The following is a 23,352-nucleotide window of genomic DNA, read 5'->3' as shown; positions in this document are numbered from 1 at the left end:
AACACACGACACTACACTATGCTAAGCTACTCAACACTACACAACACGACACTACACTGCGCTTTGTTGCACTACCCTATGCTACACTACACGACATCAAATGACACGACACTACGCTACATGACACTACACTACATTATACAACACTACAATGCACTGCTCTACACTGTGCTACTCTACACTGCCCTACACTGTGTTACACTGCTCTACACTGTGCTACACTACACTGCTCTAAACCGTGCTACACTGCTGTGCTACACTGCTCTACACCGTGCTACACTGCTCTACACTGTGCTACACACTGCTCTACCACACCGCTGTGCTACACTGCTCTACACTGTGCTACACCACACCGCTCTACACTACACTGTGCTACACTACTACTACACTACTTTCTACACTACACTGCTCTACACTACACTGCTCTACACTGTGCTACACTACACTGCTCTACACTGTGCTACACTACACTACACTGCACTGCACTGTGCTACTACACTGTCAACGCTGCTACATTACACTCTACGACACGACGCTATGCTACACTACACTGCGCTTCACTACACTACACGACATAACACACGACACTACACTATGCTAAGCCACTCTACACTACACATCACGACACTACACTGCGCTGTGTTGCACTACCCTAAGCTACACTACACCACACGAAATGACACGACGCTACGCTACATGACACTACACTACACCATACTACACTACACTGCTCTACACTACGCTACACTACACTGTATTACATTACACTACATTATCATTATACTTAATACAGGTTGCAAATATATATAATTTACTCTATTTGATATATTGGTAAATTATTTCAAGAAATTTCTGATTAAATTCGAGATATTTTTACAACAATTGAAACGATTGTCAGTAATTTCGAAATTCATGTGACAACGACTTGCCACAGAACCCCCCTCTCTTCACCCTCCTTACACGTGTCACGTGACATTCGCAACAGCGATCGCGTCACGTGATACACCTGACAATCACAACAGGTGATTTACCCACTGAGAATTATGCCAATTGTGGATTTATCCTGTCCTGTAGCAGAGTGACAATCGAATGGAACAATTTCCTACGTCTGACAGATGTAAGTATTTCATATATTCAATTATAGCGGTGTGTCACTGTGGTCGAATTTTCCGTTGTTAGTTTTAGCCGATGAGCAGGTGTTGGAAGGTGGGCTCCTTCATGTTGAGGTTTTTACATGATCAAGGGGATCAACACCTTCACACACATTGTCTTTCCAATGACCGTCCATCTGATTATGTTCTGTGTGCCGCCACGTGTCAGCCCACCAACAATATATGTCCGTCGCAGTTTGATTGTTTACAAGAAACAGCTCGCGAAGCGCAAATCAAGCGTAGCGTCCCACACCAGGTTGGGGTCTACATGTGTGGGTGTGTCGCTCAACAATCATTCTTGCGTGTTTGTGTCACTAACTTTCGCTATTTGAACATTCTATTTGTATGCGGGGATATTAGTTTACGTTTCTTTGTAAACAGGTTCTAATATGCCGGGAAAGCACGTGACTGTGTGTTACTGTTAACATAATTATAGGATGCTTGACGGGCATTTAGAAGTTGGAAGGTACCACAACAACGTATGGTATGGATTTACAACTTCTTTAATATTAATTTTACAACACGATGTTTCTTGGCTACTCCTTGCCCCTTCATCAGGTCGACCTGGTCGCTTGTTTATAGGACATTGTGTAATTAATACATTTTATCTCTCATATTGCTTCAGGCAGGATGATTAAGTCTGAATGGCAAGTTGCAAATAACTGCGCATAGTATTAGTTGTGTAGATTAAACAGCTTATAGCTCTACTGGGATCCAAATAATTTCGGTCAAACATAAAACTAAAATTAGTGTTTCTTCTTGTCGATTGCCTTTTAGAACATGAGATGAATATATCATGTCATATATTTTAGCTTCCATATATTTGCGGGAACACAAACGAGAAAGTGAGCGAGTGAGTGAGTTTAGTTTTATGCCGCTTTTAGCAACATTCCAACAATATCGCGGCGGGGGACACCGGAAATGGACTTAACGCATTAAATCAACAAAGCTGGAAAATCGAAACCGCATGACTAGAGAGCGCTTTAACCACTTGGGTACCCCACCGCCCCACAAACGAGAATGAGACTGGGTGAGTGAGTGAGTTTAGTTTTACGCCGCTTTTAGCAATATTCCAGCAATATCACATCGGGGGACACAAGAAATGGGCTTCACACATTGTGCCAGTGTGGGGAATCGAACCCGGGTCAAGGTGTGCCAATGTTGGGAATCGAACCCGGGTCTTCAGCGTGACGAAGGAACCCTTTAACCACTGGGCTATCCCACCACCCCACAAACGAGAATTAGACTGGGGCGTATAATGAATCAATGGTACAGTGCCTTTTAATCTGTTTCAGATCAGTCTACACCGTACTCAGGATATGGCGGAGAAAGGTGAGATACCTGTTGAAACTGACATCCCCACATAGAGAGTTTCCATCTGATGTGTTAAAGGGCCAGCCTGACACAGTGCTAGTATCTGGAGAAATGCGCGATTCTGAGATTATAGAAAATCGTTAAAATGTTTTTGACTACCTCAATAAGCGTTATACTAAACTTTACATGATTTAATTTGTAATGTATATAATAAGAGGTTCTTTAAATTTTAAATTTTAACTTTAACAATTTCCTTAAATGTTATTGAGCATCAATAACACTGGAATACTGTAAATATTTTCTGCATGGAAACTATAAATAAACACATGAGTGTGTTGGGGAGGGAGTTGAGTTTTACGCCGTACTCAGCAATATTCCAGCTATATGGCAGCGATCTGTAAATAATCGGATCTGGACCAGACAATCCAGAAATCAACAGAATGAACATCGATCTACGCAATTGGGATGCGATGACATGTGTCAACAGTCAACGAGCCTGACCACCCGATCCCGTTAGTCGCCTCTTACGACAAGCATGGGTTACTGAAGGTTCATTCTAACCCGGACCTTCACGGGTAATAAACACATGAGAAAGATCTAATCCATGAATAAAACAATGAATTCCATGTACTGGTCATTTCGAAATTTTCGCCTATTTTTTAACCAATGAAGTTGAACAAAATATTGATTGAAACTGTGTAAAGTGTAACGCTACTTCAATATTTAACCCTTTTCTAAGATGAAATTCAAACCGAATTAGACATTGATTTGAAACCAATCAAACAAACAAGTTCATAAACTCCACACGCATTTATACCACGTATGTTATGCCAGCTGCCATAGGAGAGCAACACAACATTTCTTATGTTACTTCCAACACAATCGGGGGCGGTGGGTACGTCTTGTGGTTAAAGCGTTTGCTCGTCACGCCGAAGACCCGGGTTCAAATCCCCACATGGGTACAATGAGTGAAGCCCATTTCTGGTGTCCCCCGCCGTGATGTTGCTGGAATATTGCTAAAAGCGGCGTAAAACCAAACTCAGTCAGTCCAACACAATCCTCAAAACTCACAGCTAACTGTTTTAGTTTAGTTTTACGCCGCTTTTAGCAATATTCCAGCAACTTCACGGCGGGGGACACCAGAAATGGGCTTCACACACTGTACCAATGTGGGGAATCGAACCCGGGTCTTCGGCGTGACGAGCCAACGCTTTAACCACTAGGCTACCCCACCGCCCCCGTCATGTTCTAAGTCTTGTTCATACCTTTGTTTCGTATCCAGGAACGTCAGTCCACGTCACTGGGAACCAAGGAACTGCCCACAGTGTGTATGCCATCGGAATCCACCAAGGGACACTAAACGGTATGCCTACAATAGAACAATAACACCCTTCTTTTCCTTTAGTTACTCTATGCTGGGCGTATATATGTTACAGTGAATATTTAAGACCAGGGATTATGTAATTTATAATCCCTGAAATGTTCAGAGATTATGTACATGGCTGATTCACTTACTCATTATATTTATTCTCTGAAATTTTCATTGACTTCACTGAAATGAACCCGGGACCTCAGCGTGACGAGCAGATGCTTATATAATGCCATTATTATGTTTGTTTGTTTTCCAGTAAACAATTGCGTGGATGAAGAAAGGATCCGTCACTTAAAAGGTAAAACTGGATGGAGTGTGTGAGTAACACGCGTTATTTCAGCCATGTACCAAGAGACCATATATCCAAGTTCATTATAAACACACCGTTCTGTTAAAAGCAATTTGTGTACATACACATTTTAACTTCACACATTTACAATATCATTTACAATTTACAACACATCAAATGCAGTGTGTGCACTTCTATCCAAACCGTTCCTTAATATCTGTCTAAAATATCACCATATTTCCAGAACAAACAAGGAAAGATATTACTATCTGGAACAGAGGAATGGTCAGAGTGTCTGCCATTGAAACCGTCATAGAGAAGCTTCAAACAAGGCACCGATGGGTAACTGTTACCGGAAATGCTGGTGACGGCAAGACAACTCTTGGTTACATGACGCTGAAGAGTCTGCAGGATGGCGGGAAGGAAGTGTTCAAGATTAATACTCCCGACGACTACTTCGTTGTCTTAAGGAAGACTCCTGACAGTGTTGTTTTCATTAACGATGTTTTGGGAGTTTTCGATTTTGACCAAAGAGCTTTTAGCACTTGGCTTCCTGTGTTTCAAATCATTTTAGACCGACATAACAAGGTAGCTGACGGCGGAAGTTGTCCACGCATAATATTTGTGAGCAGGCTCCATGTTTTGGAAGCTGCTAGGAATCAATTGGGAAAATATGGAGATGTCATTTTGGAAGAGGATGCAATAGTCAATCCCGATAAGCTGAATACAGACAGGGAGAAACTTGACATCTTAAACTTTCATCTTTCCAAACATAATATAAGTGACATTCCGGAAAGTACTAAGATGCAAATATACAGTCAGTGTCCTCATGGATTTCCTCATTGCTGTGAGATGTATGTTGAACTGAGAGCTAGTGGACATGAAATTGATATTGTCAATTTCTTCGCTTCACCTCTCAAATTTCTCAATTACACAACACGTGTTTTGATTGATAAACAGGAATGTTACGATCATTTTAAAATACTTCTGAAATCAGATGGCCAACTGGATATCTCCAGTATTTCAGATGCAACCTTACGAACAGACATGCAAAACACAGTTTCTCGTTTATTGGGAAGTTATCTTAAAATGAGTGGAAATGGTGTTGCATTCTCCCACCCATCCATCTATGAGAGTGTGGCAGTAGCAGTTGGAAACAAAGACCCTCTCTTTGCTGCACAAGAGTTTCCTATTTCAGTCATCATGCAAAAGTGTAAGGTACATGTGCCACAAGAAGGAGAAATTGAGATGTGCATCTTCTTCAAAGAATCATCCTCAGCCATGGACGCACTTGTTCAGAGGCTGGCTGCAGAAATACGTCAGGGGAACTATACCGTGATACAACATGAGCTCTGCTGGGAAAGGAAGCTCTGTGAGCAGATGATAAACACAAGTGTCTCTAACACAATGTTTCCTTTTGGTCAGGTAAGAAAAATACATGTAGTCATATTAGGTTTCTCTAATTGAATCATTGGTGTTAAGGTTAACAAGTAAGGGATACTCACAGAACAAAAACCTCTGAAGTCTTTCGTTCTTGTTATTAAGTTTGTTTTGTTGTTTATGTTTTAACACTGCACTCACCAATATACCAGCTATATGTCCACGGTGTGTAAATCAAGTCCGCATTTATATTATTAACCGCTTATTGAATCCATTTGCAGGCATGGAATCGTGTCAGTATCAATCGGAGAGACAGTACAGGGAGAACCCTGCTGCATGCAGCTGTTAGATGTCGCAACTGTATTGCTGCTAAGATCCTGCTGGAAAATGGGGCAAATGCGAACATTTCTCCAAAGCAACACGTTTCACCTAGAGGTATCTTTGGCTGTGTACTCAGAAGCATCGCCGATAAAGACCCATATGCGCTCTTCAGGTTCCTGACTTCTGGAGAGACTGTACTTCATGCTGCATGCATGAATCAAGATGTAGACGTTGATCTACTTCGTCTGTTGATTGATCATGGTGCAGACGTCAGTAATGCTAATGAGGATGGAGAGACGGCCTTGCACTTCCTGTGTCAGAGAGAAAACGAAGATGAGGGGGTTTATCTAGGTGGATGGAGAGGGGTTAACAAAACTCTGTCAAATATCACCAAAAGAGCCTTCAATAGTGGACTAAGCGACACAGAGACGAAAATTGATACAAGGTTCTCCAGGATAGACAGTTTGGAGACACTGGTGGACTATTTGTGTGAAATAAACGGTATAGATAAAGCTGAACAGTGTTCTTTTCAGGAAAGGCAACAGGGAGGAGCTGAAAGTATCCTGGCCTGTTTAGTCCGAAGCATCTTCAAGCAAGACCCAGATGCTCTTGCCAGAACCCAAGCATATGGACATACTGTATTTCATGCAGCATGCATGAATCTTGATGAAGACGTTAATCTTCTACATCTGCTGATTGATCATGGCACAGACAGGAAAGAAGGCAAAGATGACTTTGCTTTACTGGGTGGATGGACTTTCAATACAACGTCAAATAGCTTTTCAAGGCCCCCCAGTCGTGAACAAAGGTACACAGAGACAAAAAATGATACACGGTTTTCCAGGGCCGTTAGTTGGGAGGCATTGTTGTACCAAGACCTCATGGATGCACGTCATAAAAGACTGAATGTAGAATATTATGTCTACCAGGCAGACAGTTATGAGACACTGGTGGACTATCTGTGTGAAAAGAATGGTATAGATAAAGAGGAACTAGAAGGTACACGACGTTCTTTCGAGGAAGGACAACAGGGGACAGAGACGGAAGAAATGAAGGCTATCACACTGCTGATCCAAAAAGGGCTGGATGTTAACAAAGCCGATATGTTTGGGCAGACAGCCCTTCACTTATTGTGTCAGAGATCTCGTGTAGATGTCAGAATAGTTCATCTGTTGCTCCAAAATGGCGCTGGTGCCAACACAGCTGACAAAGAAGGAAACACTCCTGTGCACTATATCTGTCAGCGGAAGGCAGCAGATATCAGTACGTTGTATCTTCTGACAGAAAGCAGTGTCGATGGAACGGTGCACGATAAATACGGACGTACTGCCTTACATTATTTGTGTGAGAGACAGAGAGTCAGACTTGCCAAGAAACCTGATCTCACGTGACAATGTTGCACAAGATAACAAGGGATGTGTGTTGCATAATCTGCGCATGACGTATCTCGTGGAGCTGCTGGTGATCGTGTTTCAGGCATATTTGCCTCTTTATTACAACTTTTGCTTATTTCCATATTTTTCGATAAATAACACACTCATCCCCACCTGAATATTAGACAACTGATCAAAATGCTTTTTCCAATACTGAAATATATGTTATTGAACAAATGCTCTGTTATCGTATCGCATGGTAACAATCACTGGATTTGTACAACATCGTACAGCTATAATACTGCTCAAACAAATATATAGTCATGATATTGTGACAATTGTACAATCGTTTCTGCTTTTAGCAGAGATTTCTTATGGATGTGGAAAGGGTTTTGGCACTTCTATTTATAAGAAGATGGGATAGTAGTTTGAGTGAGTATGGCTGCAGTTTACGCGGTTTTATCTATCAGAAATACGAAACCCACGATATATCTTCCGCCGACAGCTTGTGGTGCAGGTGCTTTAATATGTTTATTACTTTTTGTGAAACCTGATGTCAATTTATATTTTTCAAGCATTCTCAGCCACCCGCCATAGTCGACCACCACTTCAACAGGAATATATAGCAGGTGTTCCAAGCACATTTTTCAACAGTACGTCTTAATATATAATACTCAATAAAGGTTTTCGTATCAACCATCCGCAAACCATCTTCTTTGTATAATCTCTACAAATTTTCTTTTTACTTTTTTCTTAATTATATTCAGCATGAATTTGATAAATATTGTTTTCAGGGAAGGGATAAATGTTTAGGAGGATTGGGTAAAGTATTAAAATATGTACCAGTTTTGATATAGTTAACTTTTGGTCAAAGATATTTTCCCAGTCAGTGTCAAAAGTCTTTTCCGCCATTGTGCAAGCAGTCCATTGTGAATCCTTGAGATGGATTAATGTTCAAGAGCAACTGGAATCTATACTATGTGTATTTGAGCAATGGCAAAGATGATCAGACTGGTTTACATGTATGTTTATTTGTCGTCGGTAAAGTGTCTTACCTTTGTTATTGTTCATCAACTATGTTGTCACCCGTAAAGTATCTTAGCTTTCTTATCATTCATCAACTAAGTTGTCATCCGTAAAGTATCTTAGCTTTCTTATCATTCATCAACTATGTTGTCACCCGAAAGTATCTTAGCTTTCTTATCATTCATCAACTATGTTGTCACCCGTAAAGTATCCGTAAAACTATCTTAAAGTATTTCTTTCTTATCATTCATCAACTATGTTGTCACCCGTAAAGTATCTTAGCTTTCTTATCATTCATCAACTATGTTGTCATCCGTAAAGTATCTTACCTTTCTTATCATTCATCAACTAAGTTGTCATCCGTAAAGTATCTTAGCTTTCTTATTATTCATATCGCGGCTCGCTGACTTGGCTTTACGCGGCTCGCTGACTTGGTTTACACATGTCATCGTATCCCACTTGTGTAGATAGATGTTCATGCTGTTGATCACGTGTTCTTTATTTCCTTAGGAAACTTGATGATGTCGCAATAGCTACACTGTCGACGTTTCGTTCCGCCATGCATTGATTTATATTGGTCCCCACATGGGTACAATGTGTGAAGCCCATTTCTGGTTTCCCCGCCGTGATGTTGCTGGAATATTGCTAAAAGCGGCGTAAAACCAAACTCAGTTAGTCAGTATATTGGTTTGCATGATAATTTTGTATGAAATAAATCTTTCTTCCAGATACATCAATAATATTTTTTGGTAAATTAACCAAAGCATACCTACGGTTTACTAGTAACGTAACATTGTAACATTGGCAAGCCTATCCTTTCAGTTTTACATAACAGACTGTAATCTTTTTATAACTTCAGCTTATTCTAGTGGCATATATTTGTGCTGTATTTTACTATCGTGACGGAGTTATATATAATTGAAATACTTCTCACTGATGCGTTTAACCAATTCACACGCTTAGGCACAACGATGTTGAACAATGGCATGGTGTTCAGAACATCAAAATACAAATCATAAGTCAGCCAAAGAGTGGCCACTTTCCTCCCTTAAGTTAAGTCCTATTTAAAGTTCCTGTCTAAACGTGCGTCAAATTTTATCATTCATTTGTCAATTAACCGCACTACGCGACGCTGGAATCATCTACACTGCGCCGCGCTGCTCGACATGACACGCTTCAAACACAAGGCTATATGGATGGATTGATTGATATTTAATACCACACGCAGCAATATTCCCGCTACATGGCACTGTAGGTCTGGACAAGAAAATCCAGATCTACGCACTTGGAATACGGCATGCTGACATGATTCAACAGGGTTGAGCCTGACCACCCAATCCTGTCTGTCACCACTTACGACAAGCATGGGTTGCTGAAGACTAATTCTAACCCGGTAGACAACGCTATAAAGAGTACACTACACATCAGCCAAAGCAATTACAGATGGCATCAAGATATACTCTATCTCACTTGAGTTACTGTCTCTGTACATTTCTTTCGTTGTTTGATTGAAGAAATTCTCAGTTACTAATGGGAGTACATATGGGCGAAAAGATTATCATTTCATAGATCATTGTCTCAAATCTGTTCAGTAATGTATTTTTGTAGCAACTTCTCCTCTAAATCTATAAATTGAAAAGAAGATGGAGATGAGATGTGCGTTCACTCAACTTTCCATGGATCGACCGTCCCTCGGGAGTACAGAGAACAGGATTGTAATACTATGAAGATATTTGCATACTATGATGAAGATACTAATTTGTGTATTGCATATTTTACCGAATCACTGACAAATGTATTGGTTTTGATTGGGCAACTTCTTCCTTGAGTAAGTGCAGTGTTCGCGTTAACGCAGAAACCTGCGTTTTTCACGCAAAAAAAATCACAAAAGCACGCAAAAGAATATTGTGCGTGCGTGTTTTGCACGCACAGATTCTGATCTACTCAATTTAAAAAGTACTTTAAAACAGTATTTAAAACAAATCTATTAGGCTGCTCATAGACGAAAATATAATCGGAGCTTGGAAATTCCCATTGTTAAAAATAGAACGTATCCTGCCGCCAGATGGCGCCTTGAATCGCGTCGTTGTCACAGGGGCTATGATTGGGTAACACATTGTTTGAACATTATCGTCTGCAATTTAGAAGTGAAGTGACACCACACAATCATCATGTCAAAACAACAGGCGTCCATGTTACGGTTAGTCTAGACTAGATCTGATGCCGATACATGCACTAAGAAAGACACAGCTCTCAGTGCGGACTGGATAGATGATAAATCGAGTGACGCACTCACCGACTCTATAGTAGTGGGCCCAAATCTTCATCAAGTTGTTCAGAAATTAAAAAGCCTCGAAAATAACCTGACTTTTTGTCCAAATGGTCAAATGAATTTCTGTGGTTGCGACAAACATCGTCAACTGATGGGATTGTCATGTTTTTGCACAGCGTGTGAAAAAGCAGGCATGTCTAATACCTTCAGAAGAGTGAGTGAGTGAGTTAAGATTTATAGTCACATCGTCAATATTTCAGCTATATCCTGACTTTAACAAATTACAAATTCATAATCATATTAAAATTAAACAAATTTTATGAACAATACAACATATAAGAACGGGCCAGACATCACCAGAAACTGAAGGTAGGTCACCATACTAGTGAGTGAGTTAAAATTTAACGTCAGCTCGACAATATTTCAAGGTCACCATACTAAGGACTTACAGTATATTTGCTAATTTGCATGGACCCTAGTTGGATTAACACCATCCCTTCAGCCGTTGGCGATTGTAGGAAAATTAGACAAATGCCACATTAAAAAGAAATATGGTAAGTACAAATTTACCTTGAATGTTTTGGGACTTACGGTTCCCCACAGAGGGACAATAATTTTACAATACTTCAACCCCCTGTGAGGATACAGCCACTAACACCTTTACAAGAGGGTGTAGGACATATCAGCGAAATACTCTTGTTAGGCATAGTGTCTTGGCGGACCACAAACTTGCAATCATTTCAGAAACAATATCAAAAACATTGCAAAAACACGCCCAAAACACTGATGTTGCGCACAGTCTATGGCATGGCCAAGGAGGAAGTGCCGGAGAGAAAGTTTTCCATTCTTAAGAAACTACAAGAAATTAATGGCGTTCTTGCATTTCAGAGTGGCAAATACTACACACATCATATCATGATCGTTCATTATATTCAAACGCTGCAACGTAAGTTAAAGCTTGTAAATATAATTTCTTGTTGTGATAATGATGTTATTGTAATGAAAATTTCACCCGCAAAAGATTTGGACTACATTTTTATCATTGTACTTCTGCACGCACTAGTACAAATCCTACCGCGAACACTGAAGTGCTTATTCAATGCCTGAGTCAGCACAGTTCCATCTATGTCTTGACGGCCTCTCAGTCATTGAGTCAGAGAACAAAGTTACACTAGAAAAACATCACGGGCAACTGGGGAACATGACACCCAATCACCACAGCCTCAGAGTTTGATTAGACGTATGAGATATTGCTGGTTATGTGAATGAGTGAGTGAGTGAGTTAATATTTAACGTCACATTGGCAATATCTCAGCCATATCGTGATGAGAACATGTTTGACATTGAAATGGAATATATGTATATGATAAAAACCTGTCTACGAAGGACAGTAAAACAACTAGAATATCACAATTACAACTAAAACTAGTGTGGAAAGTCAAAACTAATAGCACTTTTTGGACAATACAATATAAAAACTGGCTATAGATCGCCAACAACTGAAGGTAGATCACCAACTTAGGGACCATGGGGACTTACAGTACTTTTGCTACCTGCATGGATTTATATCATCCCTTCAGCCACTGGTGATTGAAGTAAAATTTAGCCAAAATTAGAATACTACATTTAAAACAGCTGATAAATTTAAATTTCCTTTGAATGTTTCGGGACTTACATACCTTCTCAGGAGGATAATCATTTTACGCTGCTTCAACCCCCTTTGAGGGTACAGCCACTAACAATTTCAGTTACTAATCTAAACTACAATAAATTATGTATCTATTTACAAATCAGTTAACTAGTCTAATTCTTTTAAAAATGCAATAATTAAATGAGAACTTATATTAGTAAAAAGATCCTTCATGGTTCGCGCTTTGAAATAGTTATCCCTTGTGATTCGGTTATGTGAATGGATACACGAATCCCAGCAGAACACAAACAAACTAGTACATTCAGATATGGAAATATTTTAATAGTATATGTAAATGTCTGAATGTTACAGACTTATACCCGAAGGACGTCTAAATTGTGCCTTTTGTCACATCAATTCACATTGCATACCTTCAATATGTCATAGCACTTACATTTAAGAGAAACAACGTTTTTGTTGTTGAGCGAGAAATTATATGGCCTCCTTCTGTGAAAACCTTAACCACGTCTTATCTTTAACAAATATTGTCCACAGAGTGTTCACAGGGGTATAAATCTCAAACTATGAGTGAGTAAGTGAGTGAGTTTGGTTCCACGCCGCTTTTAGCAATATTCCACCAATATCATGGCGGGGGACACCAGCAATGGGCTTCACACATTGTGCCCATGAGGGGAATCGAACCCGGATCTTCGGCGTGACTAGCGAACGCTTTAACCACTAGGCTACCCCACCGCCCCAAATCTCAAACTAAACTCTACCCGGAATATCAAGTAACTAAATCACAGTGAACGAAACTTAGTCAACCGATGTGTGTCGTTAGAGAAGACTTCTACAGAGCACAGACCGATATAGCAATCCAAGGATGTGGTTCAAGTCTGATATTGGTGATCCTATATGATCACCTGTAGGCCTGGCTGTGTATTTTGTCGGTTTATGTTATGAATGTAAAGCCCGATTGCCAGCTGATGAACCCGTACAGCCTTGAAGGGTAGTTTCGACGATAAATATGCATATATTTGCTAAAAGATCTGTTAGAAAAGGAAAGGAACGTTTTCACCCTCTAGGATAAAATCACCCATTCAAGATTTAATCATTATTTCATTCAATAATTAATCAATGATATATCTATTTAACATATAAAATATTACTGATATTAAAAATTTGTTTAGTTATATTTAAATTTAATCTTATTCCGACATCATTAAACTAAACTTAGATTTCAGCAATTCGTTTAAAGATACCATTAATATGCTTCATCATATACTTAATTCATTTTCCAATATCATGAATGTTATTGCAGATATCTACAATTGACTCTATTCGAGATAGTTTTAATTCATTTCAAGATATTTCTGATTAAATTCAAGATATCTGAACATTTGAAAAGTGTCAGTAATTTCGAAAATAATGTGACAAAGACTTGCCACAGAATCCCCCTCTCTACACCCTCTTTACGCAATCGAACACGTCACGTGATACATCTGACAATCACAGCAAGACGATGACGAGTTGCCCTTTACGAATGTACGACAGTTGTGGATTTATCCTGTCCAGAGGCATAGCGACAATCGTGTAGAAGATATTCCCTCGTCTGACAGATGTAAGCATTTCATATTTTCAAGCATAGCGGTGTGTCACTGTGGCCGCGTCCTCCATTGTTGGTTATGGCGGATGAGCAGGTGTTGGAAGGTGGGCTCCTTCATGTTGAGGTTTACATGATCAGGGGGATTAACACCTTCACACACATTGTCTTTCTAATAACCATTCGCCTGAATATTTTCGGCATGCTACCACATATTACCCCACCAACAATATATGTCTGACTGAAGTTTGTTAGAAACAGCTCGCGAAGCGCAAACAAAGCGTAGCGTCCCATACCAGTGGAGGGTCTACATGTGTGGGTGTGTCGGTCAACAATCATTCTTGCGTGTTTGTGTCTCGTTACTTCAACATTGGATTTGTATGAGGAATTATTAGTTTTAGTATTAGGGTTAGTATTTTGTATTAGGGTTAGGGTTTTAATATACCGATGGGTCAACATGACTGCGTCTTGACATTATTATTTGATACAGTGGAATTAATGAATTTTGACTTCCTAATATTTCTTTAGTAAGGGTGAATATGTATAGCTTGGAAAGGCAAGTTGCCTAAAATAATGGCGCACATTATTTATTGTATAGCTTAAACATCTTATAGATTGAAGGGAGTTCCAGTCTTAAATAAAACTAAATGTAGTGTTTCATGACTCGCAAGTGGAAGATACTGCAGTGTAATACTTTTACGGCAGTATTACACTAGTGTAATACCGCAAGACGTATGACGTCATTATGGTTTACAGTTATGACATCACAATGATACTGACTCATCACAATGGTATTAGACCTTGTTTGACTCGCGGATAACCGAGAGCAGGCAGCTTCTAGTCCAGTCAAAGTGTGACAAAACCTCCAAATAGTTGGTACAGAAATGAGTTGAGTGTTTTCAACATGTTTAAATTATAACTAATGAGTATTAAAAAGTCCTCCTTGAAATATGATGCTAGATTCTATTTTGGGGGTAAAGAGTTTAAAAATTGAAATCTTCAGTAAATAACTTTTAAAATCTCATATTGAGACACAAATTTACCTTTTTATATATATTTTCAATGGGTACATAAGGTACTACCAATAGATGAATTAGAAAAGTCAAATAATGTTATCCGATGTCCTATTTTGGGGTAAAAAGTTATAAAAAAAATATTTCAGAGAATATTATTAAAAAATTTCATATTGAGACACAAATGTACTTTTTATGGATATTTTCAAAGAGAACACAAGGTATTACTAATACTAGTACATGGGTTATAAAAAGTCAAATAGATGTATGCTAAATCGTATTATGGGGTAAAAAACTGAGTCTAAAAATTGAATTAAAGAAAAGATGTTTTTAGTAAAAATATGTGTTATATATATAATTTATGTGTTCAGTTTCATGTTTTTCGTGAAGATTTCAGTCCGTTTTTCAAATGATTTCAAATCAGATAAAAATATCAGCAAGGGTATAATTCTAAATATTTGCAAGGGTTCACTCAATTCTGCTGGGGTAACCTTAGTGGTTAAAGCGTTCAGATCCGGGTTCGATTCCCCACATGGGTACAATGTGTGAAGCCCATTTCTGTTGTCCCCGCCGTGATAATGCTGGAATATTGCTAAAAGCGGCGTAGAAACATACTCACTCACTCTGCTCACATAATAATATGTAGTTGCCAGTTACAGTTAAAGGAGAACAAACTTATCCTTCAATCAACTTTTGAAATTATTTCTAAATTAATAGCATAGAAAATATAAATGGTATCATATTTTCCTAATCTATCATTCTGGCATATGTTTCTTCAAGTTCTGTTAAATCTTGATACAAAATGTCCCATTTATCACCAAGGTTCGTAGTCTTACACGACCGCAGTGCATATAGTTCTGTGGGCTAATTAAAGGAGCAGAATCACCTCAGTCCTCCTCCTCATCTCTTTTAATTGTAGCTTTTAGCTGTCTTTTTAATCCTTTATCTATTTGACTAACGGTAGCCTCATCTAGTTAGAGTTTTATAAAAGATATAACCTTTCCTTTCCATTCTGCTACTTCAATATATTGTAAACAAAGGGGAGATAACTCTCATTTACTTGTTTCCAGTGTGCTGGAGTGTCCAAAATCAAGTTCAAACCTCATGTCATAATTTTTTTTCAGTATTAATTTTCATTATTTACTATCTTATACACTTCAGTTGTATGTTTTGCAAGTATTTTCAGAATTCAAAAAAATAATTGAAAAATACCATTTTTCATAGTTTTTGCCCCCCAAAAGCCACTTAGTATCAACATCCAAGGGACAGCTTTTTATATATTGTTTACACAACTATAATAATTGTAAACGATATAAACACAAAACCATTTCTGTACCAATATTTTGGAGGTTCAGCGATTTTTTCCACTAATTTTACTGGACTATACTTTCTATTTAGCACAATATTAAACTCGCTTCCGTGAAACACCATTTGTATTAACTCGTGAAAGATTTAGTATTCTTTATTTATTGTATTTTGTCACTTGACTATTAGAACATGAGATGAATAGGCCATGTTACTAGTATATTATATTATTTTAGCTTTACACAGTGTACTTGTAAGTGAAGCATAGAGCCTCACATTACCCTGCTTCCATATATTTAAGTTGAAGTAGTGGTACTAGTCGATTTAATCTGTTTCAGATCAATCGAGACTGTGCTCCAGACAGATATGGCAGAGAAAGGTGAGTTATATGTCAAAACTGATCTCACCATCTGATGTGATAAATCACCAGCCTCACACAATGCTAGAACCTGGAGGAACACACGGTTCTCAGATTACAGAAAATGTTTAAGATGTTTGTTGAACTACCTTAATAAGCGTTAGACAAAACTTTACATAACTTTCCCTTTAATGTGTATAATTTGAGATTCTTTTAATTTTGAACTTGAAGTCTTGATAACACATCGTTTTGTATCCAGGTACGTCGGTCCACGTCACTGGTAACCAAGGAACCGCCAACATCGTGTATGCCATCGGAATCCACCAAGGGACTCTAAACGGTATGCCTACAATATAACTATAACGTCCTTCTGTTTCTCCAGTTACCTAATATGCCCAGGAATTTATACATGGGATGAACATATTGTCACCTAACAAAAAGAGTATTTGCAATGTTGCCCACGGCGTGTTTCGCATCGGCATCCACCAAGGGACTCTAAACGGTAAACGTTCTATAGTATACCTATAACACACTTCTTTCCGTTTTTTGCACACGTACATGATATTACCTCAACAAAAGGTATGTGTGCAATATTGTTATAGGGACTAATTGAGGACAGCCATCGTCCAAATATTTAAACAGTCAAAAACTATGTAGTCAAGACATGTGAGACCTTATTGTAATTATTTATATGACGCTAATCTGTATTCTGTGTAATCTTTATCACTACCGCATTGTACATTGACTTGTCAGCCCATTCATTACTGTGTAAGACATTTATAACCTTAATTGGTAATCCCCCTTGGCCGTGTTTGCCATCGTGTCAACTGGTCAAGGAAGTGCTATTTTCTCTCTATCTGTCCATTGTTGAGTTGTCGCTAGTCCGGTATTCCGACTGTCTGTAGGGACGACCACGAGCAGGATAATGCCGCTCGTAGGAAACGCCCGAGGTTGAGCAGGTACTCCGCTCACCTCATTTATGTCTTGTGTATTTGTTTGTCATGTAACTAAAGAAGTTTGAGCACAAGGTATTCCTTTGTCTTGTCAACGTATTGTACGTACACTGCATTTTAGACATGAGCTAATTCCCCAGACCACATATACGACGCGTTGACAAAATTATCAAATTAAACGAGAGACAGGGATAGATTATCCCCTCAATCACCATAGCAGGGTTTAAGGTAATAGCGCAATACAGAGTACATATGCGTGTTCCTTTACCCAATATATGTTTACTCTCAGGCTAAAGCCAGAGTCACACCAAGGTAGTTCTTAGTACGTCCAGCCTCGTCCACAAAATAACTGTAAAACGGGTTGGAGCGGGATAGAAAGTGTAATATTATCTCTCAAGAATTGCTTGTTAATGTCATATGTTGTATTTACTAATGTCCACAAAAAGAGCCCCTTAACATGTTTGCAGATTATGCTTTGATGCTTTTGACGTACATCTACGTCACAAGTCTTCCGTTATCACATCAATGTTACTTCCATTTAGTTTCACATGTACAATTACAGGTAGGTTATATATTTGTTATACACAATTCTCAGATGTCAGGCAATAAAATGGTCAGAATGTATTGCAGTAAAGTACGTTTCCAACGAACTCGCTTCTTACCGACTCACGGACTCTTCGTTTCGTCACGACCACTTGATGGATATTTCACTCGAACTACATAGTTTTGTCCCTTTGAGTTGGTCATGACCGTACTTTACGGTATATACTTTTTGTAGTGTTCTGTTTGTTTGAATACATGACACGTTTTATGGATAACAACTTCTTTTTTTATTCTTTACACGACGTTTCAGAGCTGAATCTTGCTCTTTCATCAGGTGAATGAGAGCAGAGAGTGAATATATATAGATAGAAACATGTTTACACATTGCAAGAAGGGAGAATGTACAGATAACACAATAATTACGAAGATAACAACGTAATAAGCAGCCAATGATAACAACATGATAGGAAGCCAATTAGATAGGATTAATGTACAAAGATAACAACTTAATAAGCAGCCAATGATAACAACATGATAGGAAGCCAATTAGATAGGATTAATGTACAAAGATAACAATGTATTGTAATGACAAAGATAACAACTTAATAAGCAGCCAATGATAACAACATGATAGGAAGCCAATTAGATAGGATTAATGCACAAATGATAACAATGTACCAATTAGTAATTAATGACAAAGAGATAACAATAAGCAGCCAATGATAATGAGTGCCAATTAGATAACAAAGATAACAACAATAAGCAGCCAATGATAAGAACATGATAGGAAGCCAATTAGATAGGATTGATGTACAAAGATAACAACTTAATAAGCAACCAATGATAGCAACATGATAGGAAGCCAATTAGATAGGATTAGTGCACAGAGATAACAATGTAAGGATGAAGCCAAGAGATTATAGGACAATAGAATATACACCGGGAAGGTAAATGCCTTGGTCTCGGTTAATGGCTGTTTGTTTGTTTGTTTGTTTGTCGATTATTTGCTCACCAGCTTCACCCAATACCGTAAGTGAGAAGGTATGTTAAATATAAAGCTTCACCCAATACCGTAAGTGAGAAGGTATGTTAAATATAAAGCAAGATTTTAGAAGCATGGATGGGTCTTTTACTGACTTGAGGATCGCCTCTCACAGTGTGCGAAAGATTTGTATAGATGACCTTACAGAAAGAATTCTTTTAGCAATACACCTTCAGGAAATGACATCCGGATAAAAACCCGGAAGTGTACATTTTAACTTACCTTGCTACATATAATCCATAAATCATTCATGCCATTACGTGTTTTGTTTTCTAAAATGCCATTAATGACATTTTTTCCTTTTTGTCTAGTAAACAACTGCGTTGATGAAGAAAGGCTACGCCATTTAAAAGGTAAAACTGGTGACGTCGCAATGGCATTATTGTAGCTATATACACAAGTCCATTATAAATCAAACTTATAATGTATTTATCCATACCATTTTTATATTATATTAATTACAACTGTTTTACATTTTAAACCACCACCACACCTAATTTAGCAACATGCAATCAGCTACATACATACATATTTACAATTTATGATGCATACCAGTTTCCTTTATGTAATGAATACAATAACCAGATACATATATATTATAATATTATGTTTGAAAAAACATGTAAAAGTATGTCAGTAATTCCGTTATGACCAGCATAGATAAGAGGTTGTGTCTTTTAAGTACTTTTAACAACCGTGAAGATTCGGGTTAGAATTGGTCTTCATCTACCCATGGTTGTCATATGACTGACAGGATCTAGTACTCCGACTCGTTGACTTGGTTGACACATGTCATCGAATCCCATTCCACTCTACTGATCACTGGATCGTCCGGAAGAGAGGCAATTATCAACAGACCGCCGCCATATAGCTGGAAAGTTGCTGTGTGTGGTATTAAACAACAAACAAATAAATACGACATAAACACACATTCAGTGTTTGCACTTCTCACAGGTATCATAATATCTGTTTGAAGTACCAATATTTTTTACAGAACAAACAAGGAAAGATATTGATATCTGGAACAGAGGAATGGTCAGAGTGTCTGCCATTGAAACCGTCATAGAGAAGCTTCAAACAAGGCACCGATGGGTTACTGTTACCGGAAATGCTGGTGATGGCAAGACAACTCTTGGTTACATGACGCTGAAGAGTCTGCAGGATGATGGGAAGGAAGTGTTCAAGATCGATACTCCCGAGGACTACTTCGTTGTCGTAAGGAAGGCTCCTGACAGTGTTGTTTTCATGAATGATGTTTTGGGCGCTTTTGATTTTGACCAAAAAAGTTTTAGCACTTGGCTTCCCGTTTTTCAGATCATTTTAGAACGACAGACAAAGGATACTGAACACAAAGATGGTCCACGCATAATATTTGTGAGCAGGCTCAATATTTTGGAAGCTGCAAGGAATCAACTTGGAAAATACGGAGACGTCATTTTAGAAGAGGATGCAATAGTCAATCCCGATAAGCTGAACACAGACAGGGAGAAACTTGACATATTAGACTTTCATCTGTCCAGACATCATATAAGTGACATTCCAGAGAGTACCAAGATGCAACTATATAGTCAGAGTCCTCATGGGTTTCCTCATTGCTGCGAGATGTATGTTGAACTGAGAACCAGTGGACATGAAATTGATATTGACAATTTCTTTTCTTCACCTCTCAAATTTCTCAATTACACCACCCGAGTTTTGATTGATAAGCAGAAATGTTATGATCATTTTAAAATACTCCTGAAGGCTGGTGGTCAATTGGATATTTCAAGCCTTACAGATGCAACACTAAGAACAGAGATGCAAAGCACTGCTTCTGGTTTATTAGGAAGCTATCTTAAAATGAGTGGAAATGGTGTTGCTTTCTCCCACCCATCCATCTATGAGAGTGTGGCAGTAGCAGTTGGAAACAAAGACCCTCTCTTTGCTGCACAAGAGTTTCCTGTTTCAGTCATCATGCAAAAGTGTAAGGTGCATGTGCCACAAGAAAGAGAAATTGAGATGTACATCTTCTTCAAAGAATCATCCTCAGCCATGGACGCACTTGTTCAGAGGCTGGCTGCAGAAATACGTCAGGGGAACTATACCGTGATACAACATGAGCTCTGCTTTAAAAAGAAGTTCTTTGAGCAGGTGATACGCTCAAGTGTCTCTACCTCATTTTTCCGTTTTGGCCAGGTAAGACAAGGGGCATGTCTGGTTTCTCCAACTGAATGTTTAGTGTTCCTCTCAAGGGTAAATAAGAAAGGAAAACTCAGAATAGGAACCCATGAAGTCTTTCGTTCTTGTCATTGTCACTCAGCAATATGGTTTAAACATATTTTATTCTATTCAAGAAGAAAGAAAAGGATTGGCAACAAACCTAAATGGCTTATATTAATGCCGCTCCATAATACATGTGAAGGTTCACATTTGTGCATAATGTTGTACATATTTATAGTGGTTATATCAAGTTATCTCTGAATAATAACAATCATGGATATCAACAATTTATCTTGGTTTTGTTTCGTGGCCAGTTGGTACAAATAAAAAATAAGAGAAGCTACAAAACTTTATGAATCAAAACGTTTTGATGTAATAATGAATTGATGGACTGACCGTAGAATATCCATATTCGTCTGATGAGATACTGAGTTATTGCCATTTAGCACATCCCGCAGGGAGAAACCTTTCACTCAGCAATATACTAGCTACATGATTGTGGTTTGTAAATAATCGAGTCTGTACTTATATATTTAACCCATACCTGAATCATTTTGCAGGAATGGAATCGTGTTGGTATCAATCAGAGAGACAGTACAGGGGGAACCCTGCTGCATGCAGCTGTTGGATGTTGCAACTACATCGCTGCTAAGATCCTGCTGGAAAGCGGAGGATACGCGAACATTTCAAGAAAGCCAGACATTTCGACTGAAATTATGCTTGTCTCTTTAGTCGCAAGCATCTTCCACAAAAACGGATTTCTTCTTCTTAGATACCTAGGATATGGAGAGACTGCACTTCATACTGCATGCATGATTCAAGATGTAGACGTTGATCTTCTTCGTCTGTTGATTGATCATGGTGCAGACGTCAACAGGACTACTGAGCATGGAGAGACGGCCTTGCACTTGCTATGTCAGTGGGAAAGCAAAGATGACCGGGAAGACAGTTGGGACACAGTGATGGTCGGATGCTATCTATATGTGTGCAAAGAACAGAATAGATAAAGAGGCACCAGAAGCTACACTGCGTTCTTTGAAGGAAAAACATTACGGACCAGAGACTGCACAGATGAAGGCTATCACACTGTTGATACAAAGGGGGGCGGATGTTATGAAGAGAGATACATATGGACAGACACCCCTTGACCTGCTGTGTCGGGGATAGCGTGTAAATGTCAGAACAGTTCAAACCTGTTGGTGTTTACTATTTTTTATACGAAGTCAGAGGATCTTTTTCAAGGACGCAAATATCATATACTACTAGAGTATCAACTCATACTGGGTTTCACCGTATGCTCCAAAGGGATGGTGTTGTCTGTTGCCGTGCGCTTGAATAATTGTCCTACAGTTTGGGCGGTGGGGTCAGTTATAGCGTTCTTCGCGCCGAAATTTATTATTATTATTTATTATAGGATATTTATATAGCCACCGACTTATTGTGGCTTTCTCATCCTAACGAGGTACCCATTCACAGCTTCAGGGTGGACTGGGACACATAGTCACAGTACTTTGTCCCTGTTCATTGCACGTTGCTGTACCCGCAACTAGGTGTTTGCACGTATTCATGTGGCCACCATCTGGTCAAATACCAACCGATTCGTGGGTTCTTTTAAGTGCACAGGGTTGTGTACTGTACACCAGGGGCTGTGACAACACTGAAAGAGTCTGCACACAAAGTTGACTCCAAGGTTTTTACACCCGGTCACAGGTGGGCTCGATCCCGACACCTCAACCTCGCTGGATCACTAGCCTGGCGCTTTAGCCAGCTCGCCAACCGCGTCCGAAATCCCAAGTCTAATTCTACATATACCCCCAACGTCTGGTGTCACCATCAGCCGTTATATTGCTGGAACCAAACTCTCTCTCCTAAGAAGAAGCTTGTCTGGTAGGTCAGCAGACAGTGAGGAATAGGGTCATAACGTTTGTCTTCAATGTTCCACAAGGTCGTGAGGTTTTGTGTGATATATTGCTCTCTTAAGACCTTTTGGAAAACCTTGTTTGCTTGTTCTGCAATGTACCTGGTAGCCACACAGCCTGTACACATGACCACTTATTTGTCATCATCGTGCACCAGGTAATATAACTGTTTGCTCGTAATTGAACCAGGTGACATAGGTTGGTTTTACATAATAGACAGTACTCTTTTTAACTGACTGAGTTTCGTTTTACGCCGCTTTTAGCAATATTCAAGCAACATCACGGCGGG

General features: G+C 39.0%; 2 protein-coding genes across 2 annotated transcripts; both read left to right on the top strand.

Annotated features, from left to right (window-relative positions):
* The first annotated feature begins 978 nt into the window (after nt 1-978).
* On the top strand, nt 979-7,901 carry LOC124259531. Its single transcript, XM_046693664.1, has 6 exons — nt 979-1,117; nt 2,447-2,483; nt 3,748-3,828; nt 4,094-4,135; nt 4,371-5,551; nt 5,788-7,901. Exons 2-6 carry the CDS (start codon nt 2,471-2,473, stop codon nt 7,216-7,218), a joined length of 2,748 nt encoding a protein of 915 aa, XP_046549620.1. The 5' UTR covers nt 979-1,117; nt 2,447-2,470; the 3' UTR covers nt 7,219-7,901.
* A 5,711-nt stretch (nt 7,902-13,612) lies between these two features.
* LOC124259532 lies at nt 13,613-22,339 on the top strand. Its single transcript, XM_046693668.1, has 6 exons — nt 13,613-13,749; nt 16,388-16,428; nt 16,667-16,747; nt 19,257-19,298; nt 19,940-21,120; nt 21,705-22,339. The coding sequence occupies exons 2-6, from the start codon at nt 16,416-16,418 to the stop codon at nt 22,149-22,151; spliced, it is 1,764 nt and encodes a 587-aa protein (XP_046549624.1). The 5' UTR covers nt 13,613-13,749; nt 16,388-16,415; the 3' UTR covers nt 22,152-22,339.
* Nucleotides 22,340-23,352: the final 1,013 nt, after the last annotated feature.

Source organism: Haliotis rubra, unplaced genomic scaffold (assembly GCF_003918875.1).
Source record: "Haliotis rubra isolate DU_JTF1 unplaced genomic scaffold, ASM391887v1 Scf727, whole genome shotgun sequence".
Lineage (NCBI taxonomy): Eukaryota > Metazoa > Mollusca > Gastropoda > Lepetellida > Haliotidae > Haliotis > Haliotis rubra.
The sequence above is the reverse complement of the archived record's forward strand: the minus strand, read 5'-3'. Positions and strand labels throughout refer to the sequence as shown.